General features: G+C 33.5%; 1 protein-coding gene across 1 annotated transcript in view; it reads left to right on the top strand.

Moving 5' to 3' along the window:
* The first annotated feature begins 4,235 nt into the window (after positions 1-4,235).
* LOC124897657 overlaps positions 4,236-14,340 on the top strand; it is an 11,532-nt gene continuing 1,427 nt past the window's right edge. The window contains exons 1-6 of the mRNA XM_047410805.1: positions 4,236-4,328; positions 5,474-5,663; positions 10,009-10,056; positions 11,126-11,213; positions 12,415-12,541; positions 12,643-12,921. Coding sequence (XP_047266761.1) covers positions 12,443-12,541; positions 12,643-12,921 — 378 coding nt within the window. The 5' untranslated portion in view covers positions 4,236-4,328; positions 5,474-5,663; positions 10,009-10,056; positions 11,126-11,213; positions 12,415-12,442. The remainder of the gene's footprint in view (positions 4,329-5,473; positions 5,664-10,008; positions 10,057-11,125; positions 11,214-12,414; positions 12,542-12,642; positions 12,922-14,340) is intronic.

The following is a 14,340-nucleotide window of genomic DNA, read 5'->3' on the forward strand; positions in this document are numbered from 1 at the left end:
GACAAGGGCTATCTCATAAATAATATCCATGGACCCCACAATTATAACATATCCCATGAACTGAACTAGAACCAGAAGACCTACCAGACCCTAAGTAACCACCGCCACTAGAATAACCAGAAGGCAATCCCCTCAAAGGGCCACTACCCTGACAAGCGCGATCACTAACACAAGACTGACCTCCGACAGTAAGCTGAAGTGCTGCCTACACGGGTTTACTAGGATGACCCTGAGGCTAATACAAATAATAAGGAAGGTACCTACCCAAAAAATGACTACCTCTAAATTAGAAGCTACTATGACTTCTGCTAAAACTACCCAGATATCGAGGCCTCTTATTGCTTCACCCTTGGGCATCGCAATACATGTCCTATATCACTTGAGTATGATTAGAAACCTTAGTAAAAGGCCTAACTATAGAAATGAAACTCTGAGTAGACAAGAGAAGAGAAAGTCTTAATCCACGAATAAAGCAATGAACCATTTCATACTCAGTAGATAGAATGGAATTAGCATTCCTAGACAACTCATGAAAATGATCCTCATACTCTACAATCGCCATAGAGCCCTGTTGTAAACTAGAAAACTGATCCCTCAAATGATCCTTAAGGTATGAGGCACGTGCTTCTCTAAGAAGATCTCAGAGAACTGAGCCCATGAAAAAGGGGAAGATCCAATTGGCCTAGAATTAAGATGACCTCTGCACCAACATCGAGGTGCCAAGTCCAGCTGAAAAGGAGTGTAGTCCATACCACCAGTCTCAACTAGGTCCAAATTACGAAGACTATTCTCATAACCAATCAGAAACTTATAGTAATCCTCACTTGTGCAACCAAAAACCTAGGCGAAGCTAATCTCAAGAAACTAACCAACATTTTCTACCCCTCAATAGACATGGCACGATGGGAAACCACTAACTAAGCTACTACTAGATGAGCAATGATTGGTCTAGGAGGGACCTCAACTTTTGGAGCCACAGCTATAGGTTGTGCCCTTACCTTTGTACTACTCTGATTTATCGACTGTGATCATCAGATGGTGCGCCATAACCCAATCCTAAAAGCTGAACCAAAGAATCCCTATACACTAAAAAAAATAAACCTCATTGGAGCCAGGATGGTCCTTGGCCCACCACTAGCTAAGATGGAAGAACCTTTGGATTAGGAGAGAGAATAAGGTCTAGTGAAGGCCCTCTATCCTAGCCCCTAGATGGGGACACATCTCGAGGTTGTCCATGAACTCTAGGTCATCCACAAACAATGAAAGAATCCCATGGATTATCTTGGAACTCACATCTCGTGTGGCATAGAACGTATCCTAGCCATCTGCGAAAGAGTAAAATCAAAGAAACATTTTATAAACCATCTTGAACTCTTAGCACAAAATGAGTGAAAAAAGTGAAGAACACCTAAGAATGATGTATAGACTCCCAAAAATAAGAAATAGACCTCATCATTTTGATTCACAGGACTATACTAAACATTTTCTCTAGTACCAACAATATCGATAAAATCTAGGCTCTATTACCAATTTTTATGACCCGATTTATGAGTCATGATGGCCCCTACTTTATCTCCTCAGTAGGTAAGAAGAATCGTAACTCGAAGATAAACGTAATGGGTTAACTTAGTGGTAAATGCCCTAAAAAGTCCAAAATAGATAATACAATTCAAAAATAAGCAACGCAATACAGTAGTCTAAAAGGTAACCATAACATAGAAAACCATCCCACGACCCGATACAGCCAATACAAGAGCTACTATAAATACAACTCAAGTTCTAAAATAGTCAATACAATCAGTCTCAAAGCAAAAGACTATACATAAATAAGATAGAAGGAAATGTGAAACTCTGACTCCAAGAGCTCACCCTATCTCTGAAATCCAGCATGGCAAAATTGATGAATCAATAATGATAATTAGTACTCGGATCAACACCAAAAAGGTAAAAAAGTGTAGTATGAGTACCAAAACTAGGGGTATTCAGTAGGCATCATTGGCTAACTACGCTAAATCATGATCCAAATACAATAAAATGCAAGATAACATAACTAAGTCAAGGTAGAGGAAAACAAAAATCAACTCTAACATCGTTTTACATAAATAAGTAAATAATTGGAATAATAACATATTGCAAAGGATCAAACATATGTAATTATACTACATAATTTGCTCTCATAAGCCAATAAGTGCAAAAAAGTAAATAACCCAACACAGGCCCCCACAAGCCTGGAGGGTACAGTCAAGTAAAGTATAAACTAGACCACCATTATTTACCAACTTCCATAATACAACTAGAATCCATTCATGTCATGCCACACTATAAAATATTTCCCAAAGTCATACTTATAACAATACCTATTTTTCAACATCACACTTCATTATTGGACTCAAATTGGTGTCTTGTAATTAATACATAAGAAATATCTAGAATCAAATTGGTAATCATTTAATCAATAGCGTTAATGTCTTATCACAAATTTTCATAATCAATATCATATCTCAAACTTGAACTGGTAGTTGTATAATCAATATCATAAGTAATCTTTCAGATTTAAACTGAGTATGTATATGTCATAGATATCATTATTAATATCTCGATTTGAACTAGGAAGTATATATATACCATTAATATCTCCCTTAGTGTTATAATCAATACCAAAGCCAATAAACATTAACTCTCAATATCAGCTCATCACAATCATCAAGTGACATATCTCCTTAACATTACCTTAATAAGAATTTTTAAGGTGCATAACAAGCATATAAAGGATTTTCCACGACTAACACAAATCTTGGCGTAAGGTGGGTCGAAGAGCCCACTTCTAAATCCCCAAAATAAAATTTTAGGCAAATTCTACCCCAAACTACCTAAGGTATCTATATACACTTTTAGCTAGTAACTAAACCACAATAAACACTAATATAGAAATATTACCAAGAGCATGATCAACTAAGTCATTTATACCTAATTTACAATTTCAGAATAGCCTAAAAGGTCCACCTATCCAAAGTATTGCCAATCACATCACCAACACCTAAAACCCATTATAAATCTAACATAATATCATAAATATAATAATACATAGCTCAATCTATGAAGAGAGGGAAACCTAGCCTATCTAAATATCGAAGAAAGCTAGAAGAATCTCCTAAATTATTGACTTTCCCTTCCAAGAAGCTTCCGCAAGATTTCATGCTATCAAAATTATCTTCTACTCATCAATACAAGAACAGTGATACCAATATTGCACTATTATGCTTCAAACTCAAAATTACTCAAAAATTCCATGTGGGTCCCATCTATAAAAATCATATTTCCAACGCCAACCCAATATTTCCCTATGCTCGAGGAGTGATTACCCTTAAAAAGGGATGAAATCTAAGCTACATAGGTGCAAAAATCAAGTCACCAAGTTTTAGGGATTTTAGAGAAGAAAAGGGGAAATCAACCACGATCATGAAAAAATCACTACCAAAAATTCGCTATTTTCCGACTAAAGATTCCGACCGAAAAAAATTAGTTGGAAATTTCCGACTACTTCCATCCAAAAATTTATTTTTTTATTATTTTAGTTTATAAAATATTTTCCCGATACTGTTTGTGACTACAATAGTCAGAATATTTGGCAATAAATTTTGAGAAATATATATTTCGACAGCTTTAGTCGAAAATATAAATAAATAAATAAATATATTAATAAATTTATAATTAGAACCTTATAGAGAAATTAAATATTTATTTAAATAAATTATTACCAATTATTTTCCAACCAATTTAGTTAGAAATATAAATAATTAAAATAAAAATTATTAAATATATATTTACGACCACCATTGACGGAAATAGTAATAGTAAAATAAATATATGACTAAATATATAATCATATCTTATACAGAAATTAAATAAAATTATCTAAATAAATTATTACCAGTATATTTCCAACCGAATTAGTCAAAAATATAAATAATCAATTAAGTAAATTATTATATATTTATTTTTGAAGACTGTAGTCGAAAATATAAATAATAAAATAAATTATTAAATATGTTTCCGACCACTGTAGTCAAAAAGAGTTATTTATACAGAAAATTAATAATTAATTAAATATAATGAAAAAAGTACTGATTATTCTGGTCAGAAACTATTAAATAATATATGTAAGATATCAAATAGTAAACACTTAAAAGGCTCATTTGGTACTTTTTTTCTCATTTCTCACTCTCACTATCTTCTCTCTCTCTAAACCCTTTCACTCTCACTGTCGCGTCTATCTCTCTAAACCCTAAAAATTGGTGGTGAAGGTTATAGTGATGATAACAACAACGGTGAGTTGCTAGATTTTGTAGTTTTCCTGCTATTTGTTGGTATTTTGGATCTCGGTAAAAGAATGGGTGTTGGCTTGATTTTCATTTGCTGTACGGAATTCATCTGTAAAAGAATGGATGACTGGATGATTACTGTTTACCACGTCTATGCTATGATAAAGTAGAAAGAATTTTGAAAATGGAAAAAGAACAAAATGTTTCTGATTTAAACATTTCCCTAATTGACTGACAATTTCAAGGTCAGTCGCAAATATGGATAAAAAGTTTCCTACTGCTAGTCTAACATTGATAATAAAGATAATTAAGAAGCTATACTCAACTTCTATGATAGTAGGCTAGGTTTAATAACTAAATCGAAAACATTCTCTCAAAATGTTTCATGGTATGTATTTTTAGGAGTTCTGAGTAGTTTAAATGAATGAGATGGAATGATAGATAACCTTATATTTAGCTGAATAATTGTTGTGCTTGCCTTAGCTCAGACAAAAAATTACTCTTTATTTGCATTGAGCAACTATTACCACCTATTGGTTGATCGAAAACATATTCCAGTTATCTCGATGTTATTCTTTGATGAGTTCTGACATCTTTTTGTGCGTGAAGTACTTATAGTTGCGAATTTCAGACCATATTCTTTGCAATATTTTATTGATGTACTGCATTCTCTTACCTGGCTTTTGAAGTGGTATATTATGTAAATTTTGGCTCATAGTATTACTGAATACTTATACTAATGAAAGAAGTACTAGTTACTTCCATTAATTACAAAATTAATATAGATAGTTTCTTTTGTTCACACCCTGTACGACCTGTTTAGGCTGCCACGCTTCTATAATCAATCTTGTTTATCAGTAATTTATTTGCAGATCGGCATATTGGCATATTTATTGGCTCAAAGTAGTACTGAATACTTACAATAATGAAAGAAGTACTAGTTACTTCCGTTACTCAAAATATTTGATACGATTCTGTTAAATATATTAAGGCGGATCGGTATCTCAGAATTTATCAATCTTTGTTCTGATGATATTTAGAGTTACTGAATTTGATCTAATATTAAACGTTTGCCTTACTGATGGAGCTAAATTTGTAGCCTTTGGGTTTTATAATGTTTTTTCCTATTGGCGTGAATTGTTTTTGTGCAGGTTTTTATGAACCTTGCTCTCATCCTTGGCTCTTCTTGCTGAATATTTTCCTGTTGAATCCGCTGAGGAACAATTGTCTATTCTAGCTAGTTAGCGGAACAAAAATTGGTGTTTTGTTTCCAACATTCTTCTCAACACAAGTTTCTTTGCACTTGATAAGCGAAGCTTACTTAAGGTAGAAGCTAAGAAGGTATAGTAAAATACCTTTTCTCACAAATTGCTACTTAATTTCATGAATCAGTTAAAGCTATGATTACTTTTGCTTGTTCCTGATTTTCTATTTAATTTCTAAAAATATGAGTAGTTCAAAATTACACCCAATAAGAGTTGTCGTAGAACAATAAATGTTGAAAAAAAATCATAAATACCTATTGAAACTAAGTGAAGCATTGAGAACTAATGGTACTTTAAACCATGAAATGTATGAAAACTACACTACCAGTGTTTTTTTCTTCTGTTATTATTTTGGTTCTCTTATTTTGTTTCTCTTCTCTGTTATTATTATTTGGCATTCTTGTGTAGATAGATAATGAAGATCGTACATGGGTATATAATAGAACTTATCCTAACCGTGTGGGGTTGGGGGAGGAATATAAAGCTGGGGTAGCTGGATTTATTGCTAAAGCAATGACACTTGATGTTTTTCTTACTAAAGGGATAATTATGTGTCCTTGTTGGAATTGCAAGTGTTTCAAGTTATTGAGTCCAGATGTTGTTACATTACATCTTTATAGGAAGGATTTTATAGTGAATTATATTATGTGGACAGCTTATGGAGAGAGTAGTGATGCTAATGATTTTCCTTTTTAGAATTATGTTGAAAGTCTAATAAGAAAGAATAATGTTGAAATTTCATGATATAGTGAGATGATTAGGGATGCTTTTGGGACACACTCAGGGGCTCAAAATAAACCAAATGATGAGGCTAAACACTTTTATGAACAGTTACAGGAAGCTTGTCATCCATTATATGAAGGATCAGTGCATTCTAAGTTATCTATTATTGTTCGGTTACTTAGTATTAAGTCAGATTATTCTATTTCTCAAGAGGGCATGAATTCTATCATTGGACTTATGAATGAACTTAACCCAAATAAACTTGACTTACCCAAGGATTTCTACACAACAAAGAAGTTGGTTTGTAAGCAAGGACTATCATCAGAGAGGATTCACTGTTGCGAGAAAGGTTGCATGTTATTCTATAAAGAAGATGCAAATTTAGAATATTGCAAATTTTGTAATCAGCCTCATTATAAGGAATTCACACATTCCAAAGGAAAGAAGGTTCCTGTGAAGTTTATGCACTACTTACCCCTTATGCCATGGTTAAAGAGGTTGTATGCATAAATGAGCTTTGTCCCTCATATAAGATAGCAATATGAAAATAAAAGACCACCTGGGGTTTTATGTCATCCATCAGATGGAGAAGCATGGAAGTATTTTGATAGTGTGTATTCAAATTTTGCTGGTGAACCAAGAAATATTAGGTTGGGTTTATCTACTGATGGATTCACTCCATTTTCTGTCTCTGCTACACCATTTCATATTGGCCAGTGTTTATGACTCCTTATAATCTCCCACCTAAATTATGTATGACAAGTCAGTATATATATTTCTAACTTGTATTATTCTAGGTCCTCGCAATCCAAAAGTTTGGATTGATGTATATCTACATCCATTGATTAATGAGTTGAACTTATTATGGCATGAAGGTGTGGAAGCATATGATGTGTCAATAAAACAAAACTTTAGATTGTGTGCTACTTTGATATGGACTATAAATGACTTTCTTGTTTATGGAATGATGTCTGGGTGATCGACTGCAGACAAGTTAGCTTGCCCTTATTGTATGGAAGACATAAAAGCATTCAATTTGAAACATGGGGGTAAAATCTCATGATTTGACAATCACTGTTAATTCTTGCCAATGCAACATAAGTTTAGGAGAAATACTAGTGATTTTATAAAGAATAACTTTGATTGTGAGGAGCCACCGCTAATTTTATCGCGAGAAGAAATTTGGAATAGAGTGAGTAATCTGCCTAAGGTAACAGAGTCCCCGCCATCCAGGATACCTGGTATGGTGTTACACATAACTGGACTAAACGAAGCATATTTTGGGAGTTAGATTACTGGAAGGACAATCTTCTGCCTCATAATCTGGATGCTATGTATATTGAGAAAAACATCTTTGAAAACTTGTTTAATACTGTGATGGATGTAAGTAACAAAATAAAAGATAACTTGAAGGTCATGATGGACTTAAAGGAGTATTGTTGGCACAGTGATTTGTACCTGACATACATCAACAATAAGATTCAGAAGCCCAAGGCCAGTTACACATTCACTTTGGATGATAAAAGATTGATTTGTGATTGGGTTAAGAATTTGAGAATGCCATATGGATATGCATCAAATTTATCCAGGTGCATTGATATGAAGGAAGGGAAGTTGACCTCTATGAAGAGCCATGACTGTCATATTTTCATGGAATCACTGATGCCAATTGCATTCAGTGCATTTCCTGATAGAATATGGAAGCCTTAAAATAGATAAGCTTATTTTTCAAAGATTTATGTTCTAACACATTAAAGGAGGAGAACCTATCTTTTATGGATATTAACATCCGCTTAACCTTAAACAAGTTGGCAAAGATTTTTCCTCTAGGTTTTTTCGATGTTATGGAGCATCTTCCAATTCACCTTGTGCATGAGGCACAACTTGGAGGGCCTTTTCAGTGTAGATGGATGTATCTCTTTGATTGGTATTGACTTTTAACATTTACTTTCATGTGTTATAATTGAACATTTTTTCATCTAAAAGATCATACTATGCAGGACTATTGGCAAATATAAGTGGACCATAAAAAATAGATCTTAAATTGAGGAATCAATATATGAGGCTTATTTGGCTAAAGAAACCTCTTATTTTTGTTCATATTATTTTGAAAATGATGCACCATGTCTAAGAAAATGACCTAATAGGCATGATGATGGAGACAATACAGATCTTTCAGCACCACTTTTTTCAATATTCAATCAACCAGGTAAAGAAAGTCCGAAAGTTGGTCCACTATGATATTTGAATGAGGTGGAGCTTAAGTCAGATACAACACATGTATTATTAAATTGTCCCGAGGTTGTGCCTTTTTATAAGTGAGTATATTTATATTTAGGACAATCATTCAAGGTCTATCTATGCTTTAACTAATGAAAGTCATAACTTTGTCGGACAGCTACTTCGTGGCTTTACACGGGAATGCTGCTATTTATCCCATGTTTTCAGTGTGGTTTAGATAATATGTAAGTGTAACTTAAATATTTAACATGATTTACACTTTTTTTAATCTTATGTATATTTAAATTCTAACTTTCTTGTACTTTTTATAGGTTTATAATCCACTTAATTATGACCTAAATAGACAATTTTTACATGATATAGCTTGGGGACCTGATGCTAAAGTTAGAAAGTTTTCTAAGTACTCTGTCAATGGGTACAGATTTCATACAGAAGAGTTCTCTAAGAGCAATAAAACCAAGAATAGTGGGGTTTGGGTGAAAGGTGATGGCGATGTTGATTATTATGGTGTGCTTTACAAGATTTTACAACTCGATTATCATGTTGGTTAGCCAAAGAAAAAGTTGGTTCTCTTTCGGTGTAAGTGGTATGATCCTACTCTTAGGCTAGGTACAAAGGTGCACCCTCAGTACAAAATAGTCGAAATTAAGCATACAAAAGATATGGACTCTATGATCTATTTATCATTGCACAAAATGTGAAATAAGTCTATTACGCTCCTTATCCTTTGTGTAAGAATAAATCTGCATGGAGGGTAGTTATAAAAACAAAGCCCGTGGGTAGAGTTGAAGTAGAGAATACATTAGATGTAGCATATCAGAATAACATTTCAAGTGTTGAAGAAAGGATGGATGATGAATTAACAGATGAGTTGCAGCATGGCGAAAACCTATATAAAGAATTTGATCATTTTGAACTTAGATTGAATGTTAATGATTATGGAGAAAGAACATCCGGGGCAAATGATGAGGAAGATCCAACTGATGAAAATGAAATAAGCGAGGAAGAGTTACTTGATTAAAATGAATCAAGTGATTAGGAAGAATCGATGAATGAATATGAATCAAGTGATGAGGAAGAATTGATGAACGACTATGAAATAAGCGATGAACATTAAGTTGTTATTAATAATAATGTGTAGTAACAGTATCTTGAATTGTATTTTAGTTGCTGCTTTTTGCTATTTTACTTGACAATATAGTGTCTTTTCTTTGTAAACATTTTTAGTGCCAGTAAGAACATTCAGGTTCTTAGATTAACTAGCAGTTATGAATTTCTATAGTATTTGTGTATTATCTATTTTATTCAATTGGTACTATAGAAAATATCTATCCATTTTATATGAATAAAGGTAAAAAAACTTTTCTTCTGTCTGAAAATTTGTTGTAGAGTTGTTTCATTCATTCGATATTGTATTTATTTCCTTTTTTTGGTAAAACTTTCACGTTTCTTGGCAGGAGGATTGTGAGGATTTGCGTGGAAGAATTTCTCAGTATAATTTGCAGGTTTGTCTCAGTACAGTTTGCATTTGCAGCTGATACCATCTTAATGGCTGTATTTTTTGTCAAAAAACTTACTTCAGTGAAGAGATGTACAATTGTCAATTTTTGTTAATATCATGACATCATTGTTTTTATTGATGAGATTGGGCATTTAAAGTATTTTCGGTGGAGCTGGGAGTTGCTGCCATATTCTTTGCTGCTAATTTCTCTGTCAACATGTACCGTGGTCTCTCTTGGCATAACCGCCAAATGTTAACCCCCAATAATCTCTCTCTCTCATTTCTTTGTTGATGTCTAATGTTATTTCCTTTCATTTATGCCGTTATGGTAATAAGTACGGTTGCTTCAAAGGTGAATCTGTGTTATTAGTAGAGTAAAGTAGATATCCATCATGGATTGGGGATAACTTTTTACTGGTTGTTGCATCCTCAACTTTTTACTGGTTGGTTTTAGTTTAATGCCTTATATTTAAAAAATGCATTACAAAATACAAAGTTAAGAGAAGGGGAGGTATCCAGTCATCAGAACCATTTTCTTTGTAATATGAATATGATGCTGCACATCTAAGCGTTTAGCTGTGGATTTAGTTGTAACCTACTGCCATGTGTCCTCCTTTTCCACCTGTGATTTCCCTATATCTGTCATGAATTGGTGATAAATTTTTACTCATTGTTCCATTCTCAACTTTTTACTGGTTGGCTTTAGTTTAATACCTTGATTTAAAAACTGCATTGCAAAATACAAAGTTAAGGGAGGGGGAGGTATCCAATCATCAGAACCATTTTCTTTGTAATATGAATCTGATGTTGCACATCTAAGCTTTTAGCTACCGATTTAGTTGTAACCTACTGCCATGTATCCTCCTTTTCCACCTGTGATTTCCCTATATCTGTAGCTTCGGGTGCAGGCCTTTGTTTTGAGGTGCTGCTTCCATAAACAGGTTTCTCCTACCACTTTTGATGATGTATAATATTTTTAAGGTGCAGGCCTTTGTTTTGTAATATTGATGTCCTTGTGTTACTTCTTCTCCTTTACAATCTTCATTGAAGCTTGATTATAATTTGCATACCAGATAAAGAAGACCAACTTGGGCCAGTTTTACTTCACTTGGATTCATTAAGGCTCCACTGCTGCAAGACCCATTTAGTTACCATAAGAAAGTAAGGTGAACTCTATCGTTGGCTATAAATTATGTTACATCCATGCTATAGAATTTACTTCTTATAAATTGTAGTCTTTATTCAGAGTTGCCCAGGTTAAACGACTGCAGCTATATCTTGTTTTTGATTTTCCAAAACTATAACGTTGTCATGATTATACTACACATGCCAGTACCATTTTGACATTATCTCTGAAAAAATAATTTTACTTTGTTTACTGTTATCATACTTCTGTTGGAAAGAACTTGGAACTATATTAGGCCAATCAAATTATGTGGTGAAATTAGTGACACTTGGTAGGTTAGGTGGGAAAGATATCAATACCAAATGGGAATTCTTACACGATTATATCCATGCTCATTCATTTTCATTATGCGGAAGGGAGAAAATAGTTTGTTGTTGCGATCTGAAATGCTTGACAGAAAAGTTGTAATTGCTTACTAATTTGTCTTGTTGGAGTGAGATATTGGCAGGGTTAAGAGTTCTGGTCATCTTACAAGTTCTCATACCTTGAATATCTATATATTGTTTGGATGTTTCAATTGAGGCTCTATGTTCATTTTACTATGTTGTATCTGCACAGTCTGAATATTACGATCTTGGAGATTTCAAACTTATAGTAAGATAAACATTTCAAAATCTCCTGAATTAAACTGGTTGTTCCATCTTTTTTAGGTGGCTAGTAAAGAAAATCAATGGCATCAAAAGGTAATGTTAATAGATGACGTAAGAAAAGTAAGAAAGGAGCTAATAATCTTCCTACGGGTCAATATACACTACCACCACCACCACTTGTTACCACAACTCTTTAACCAGCTACTATAAATTTTTCTCCCCCTCTTAGATGCACTATTTCACTACCAAATGCATTTTGCATGCCTCCAGCGTCATACCAGTTCCACACCTCTTCATCCCAAAATAGTCGACATAGTATCTCTTCATCAGTGCCTTTGACATCATCCGCACCAAGCCTTTCTAGATTGAGAGTTGGAGGTCCTAACACACTATCTCCATCCATTGATAGTGCCACAACACCTAATACTACAATAGCTGTTTCTCAAAATTTATAATTTAAAAAGGTATTAGAATATGACAATATTGCGAGGCTACGAATCGTCCCTTATCGTAATGGGTAAGTAACACTTAAGTTTTCCTTAATTTTTAAAAGCTAAGATGATGGTTTAATATAATTTTATTGCAGGTTCATTCCAGGATATGTCGGTGCGCATATGGTTATAGAAGCAATTAAACCATTTTTCAATGAGCCATGGAATAGTTGGTTAGAGATTCCATATGAAATTAGGATTGTTATGTGGAAACAATTTATGGTATAAGCAATTTTATAAGCTATGAATCTCATTACCTAAAGATAGTTTTTCCATTGTATCCATCAAATCATTTTATGATTTTATATTAAATTATTTTGCAGACAAAGTGTGCATGGAGTGATTGTCATGATAATGAAGTAGACCGCATTTTTCGGTTGAAAGTAGCTCTACGGGTTAAAGAACACTTGTATAAGTCCCGGAATAAATTGGTAAAACATGGTTGGTTGAATGATGAAGTGTGGTCTAAGTTCTTGATATTATGGGACATTCTTGAATATAAAGTGAAGAGGGAACGGGGAAAGGCAAATCGAGCCTCTGAAATAGGTGGCTCGCTGCACACCGGAGGTTCGATGAGTTTTGCTACCCACCAAAGAAGACCGGTACTATTCTTGTCCAACCCTTTTATCCATTTCCTCCTTTATTTCATTACAACAAAAAGTATTTGTGTATGAGTCTCCAGTTTAATCCATAGGGCTCTATACTTCTGTTAAACTATGCCCCCTTCAGTGTGACTTGCTTAATACCCTATTAACCCTTTAACTATAAAGTCTGAATTTTGATAATGCATAGTGCTTATTAGTTGAGTTTCTTGTTTCTTCTATTTTTGCATCCATGACAACCGAACTCAGCCAACTAAACTGACTAGCATACAACTGAACCGAGTAGCATCCAACTAATTTGGCAGCCCATTAGGAGATCGATCAGTTTGAGGTTTACCTTTTTGATTTGGCAGGTTCATTATCTGGTAGTAGTCTTGATCTTGGTGTTATTATTGATATGGTAATCCATTATTCCTATGATAAGGTTCATAGATAAGTTGAAGGTATAGTATAATTATAAAGACGATATATGTTTCAGTTTACCGACTAAAATGTTATGGTTTTAACTATAAAGCAAACAATGTAAGAAAGGAAGCTAAATGATTAACATTTTGTTTATCTCTGACTGAATCCTTTCTTGTAGGGACCAAATTAATTTTTAATTATTGGCCAAATCTTTTTCTTTCTCAGATAATCAATGTTAGGTATTGTGGCAGACATATTTGGTCCCTCGAAAAGGCACCCAATAAAGTTTCCAGTATCTTGACTAAAATCCATGAAACTCATAATTAGAGAGAGTCCCAGGTTAATCAGAAATCAAAGGATTGTTCAGTTTTTCCAGGTAAATTAGAGAGAGTCCCAGGTTTTCTTCTCCATCCTTCTGTAACCACAGGTACTTTGTCTGTTCATTAATGAATTTTAAAATTACAAGTATTTAGAATTGATAAACCACAGTATTAGGAACTGAATGTCAATAGATTGAGAAAGTGATATAGTCACGAACAGGGCAGTGAGGGCATTGTTGTTGTTTATCTTCGTTAGAGTATCCATATAACAAGAAACCTATTTTTATTTAAAACCTAAGTTTTTATTTGAAATTAGCTACAACTGAAGCTTATATTGCATTTGTTAGTACTGTTTCTTGATAAACTTTGAGTGAGGTATGAAGTTTTGTTTAGAGGAAACTATGTTTTTTGTTGCTTTAGTTTTTTTGTTAGTAACGTTTCTATCTAATACTAGGGTTTACTTCTTGCTGAGATATTTTATGAGGTTTTTCGCCAAGTTGGTAGAGGGATTTCTTCGTTTGGGTAATGTTTGCCTGTAAAAATAGAGCAACATATTTAATTTCCGTTCTCAGATCATCTAAGATTTGATAATTGGAAAAGAGAGTGTTAGTGAAGCTTATTATATATATATATATATATATATATATAATAAATACGAATCACTAACATATCCTCATACAATATATCAGCAAGA

Source organism: Capsicum annuum, chromosome 4, assembly GCF_002878395.1.
Source record: "Capsicum annuum cultivar UCD-10X-F1 chromosome 4, UCD10Xv1.1, whole genome shotgun sequence".
NCBI classification, from domain to species: Eukaryota; Viridiplantae; Streptophyta; class Magnoliopsida; order Solanales; family Solanaceae; genus Capsicum; species Capsicum annuum.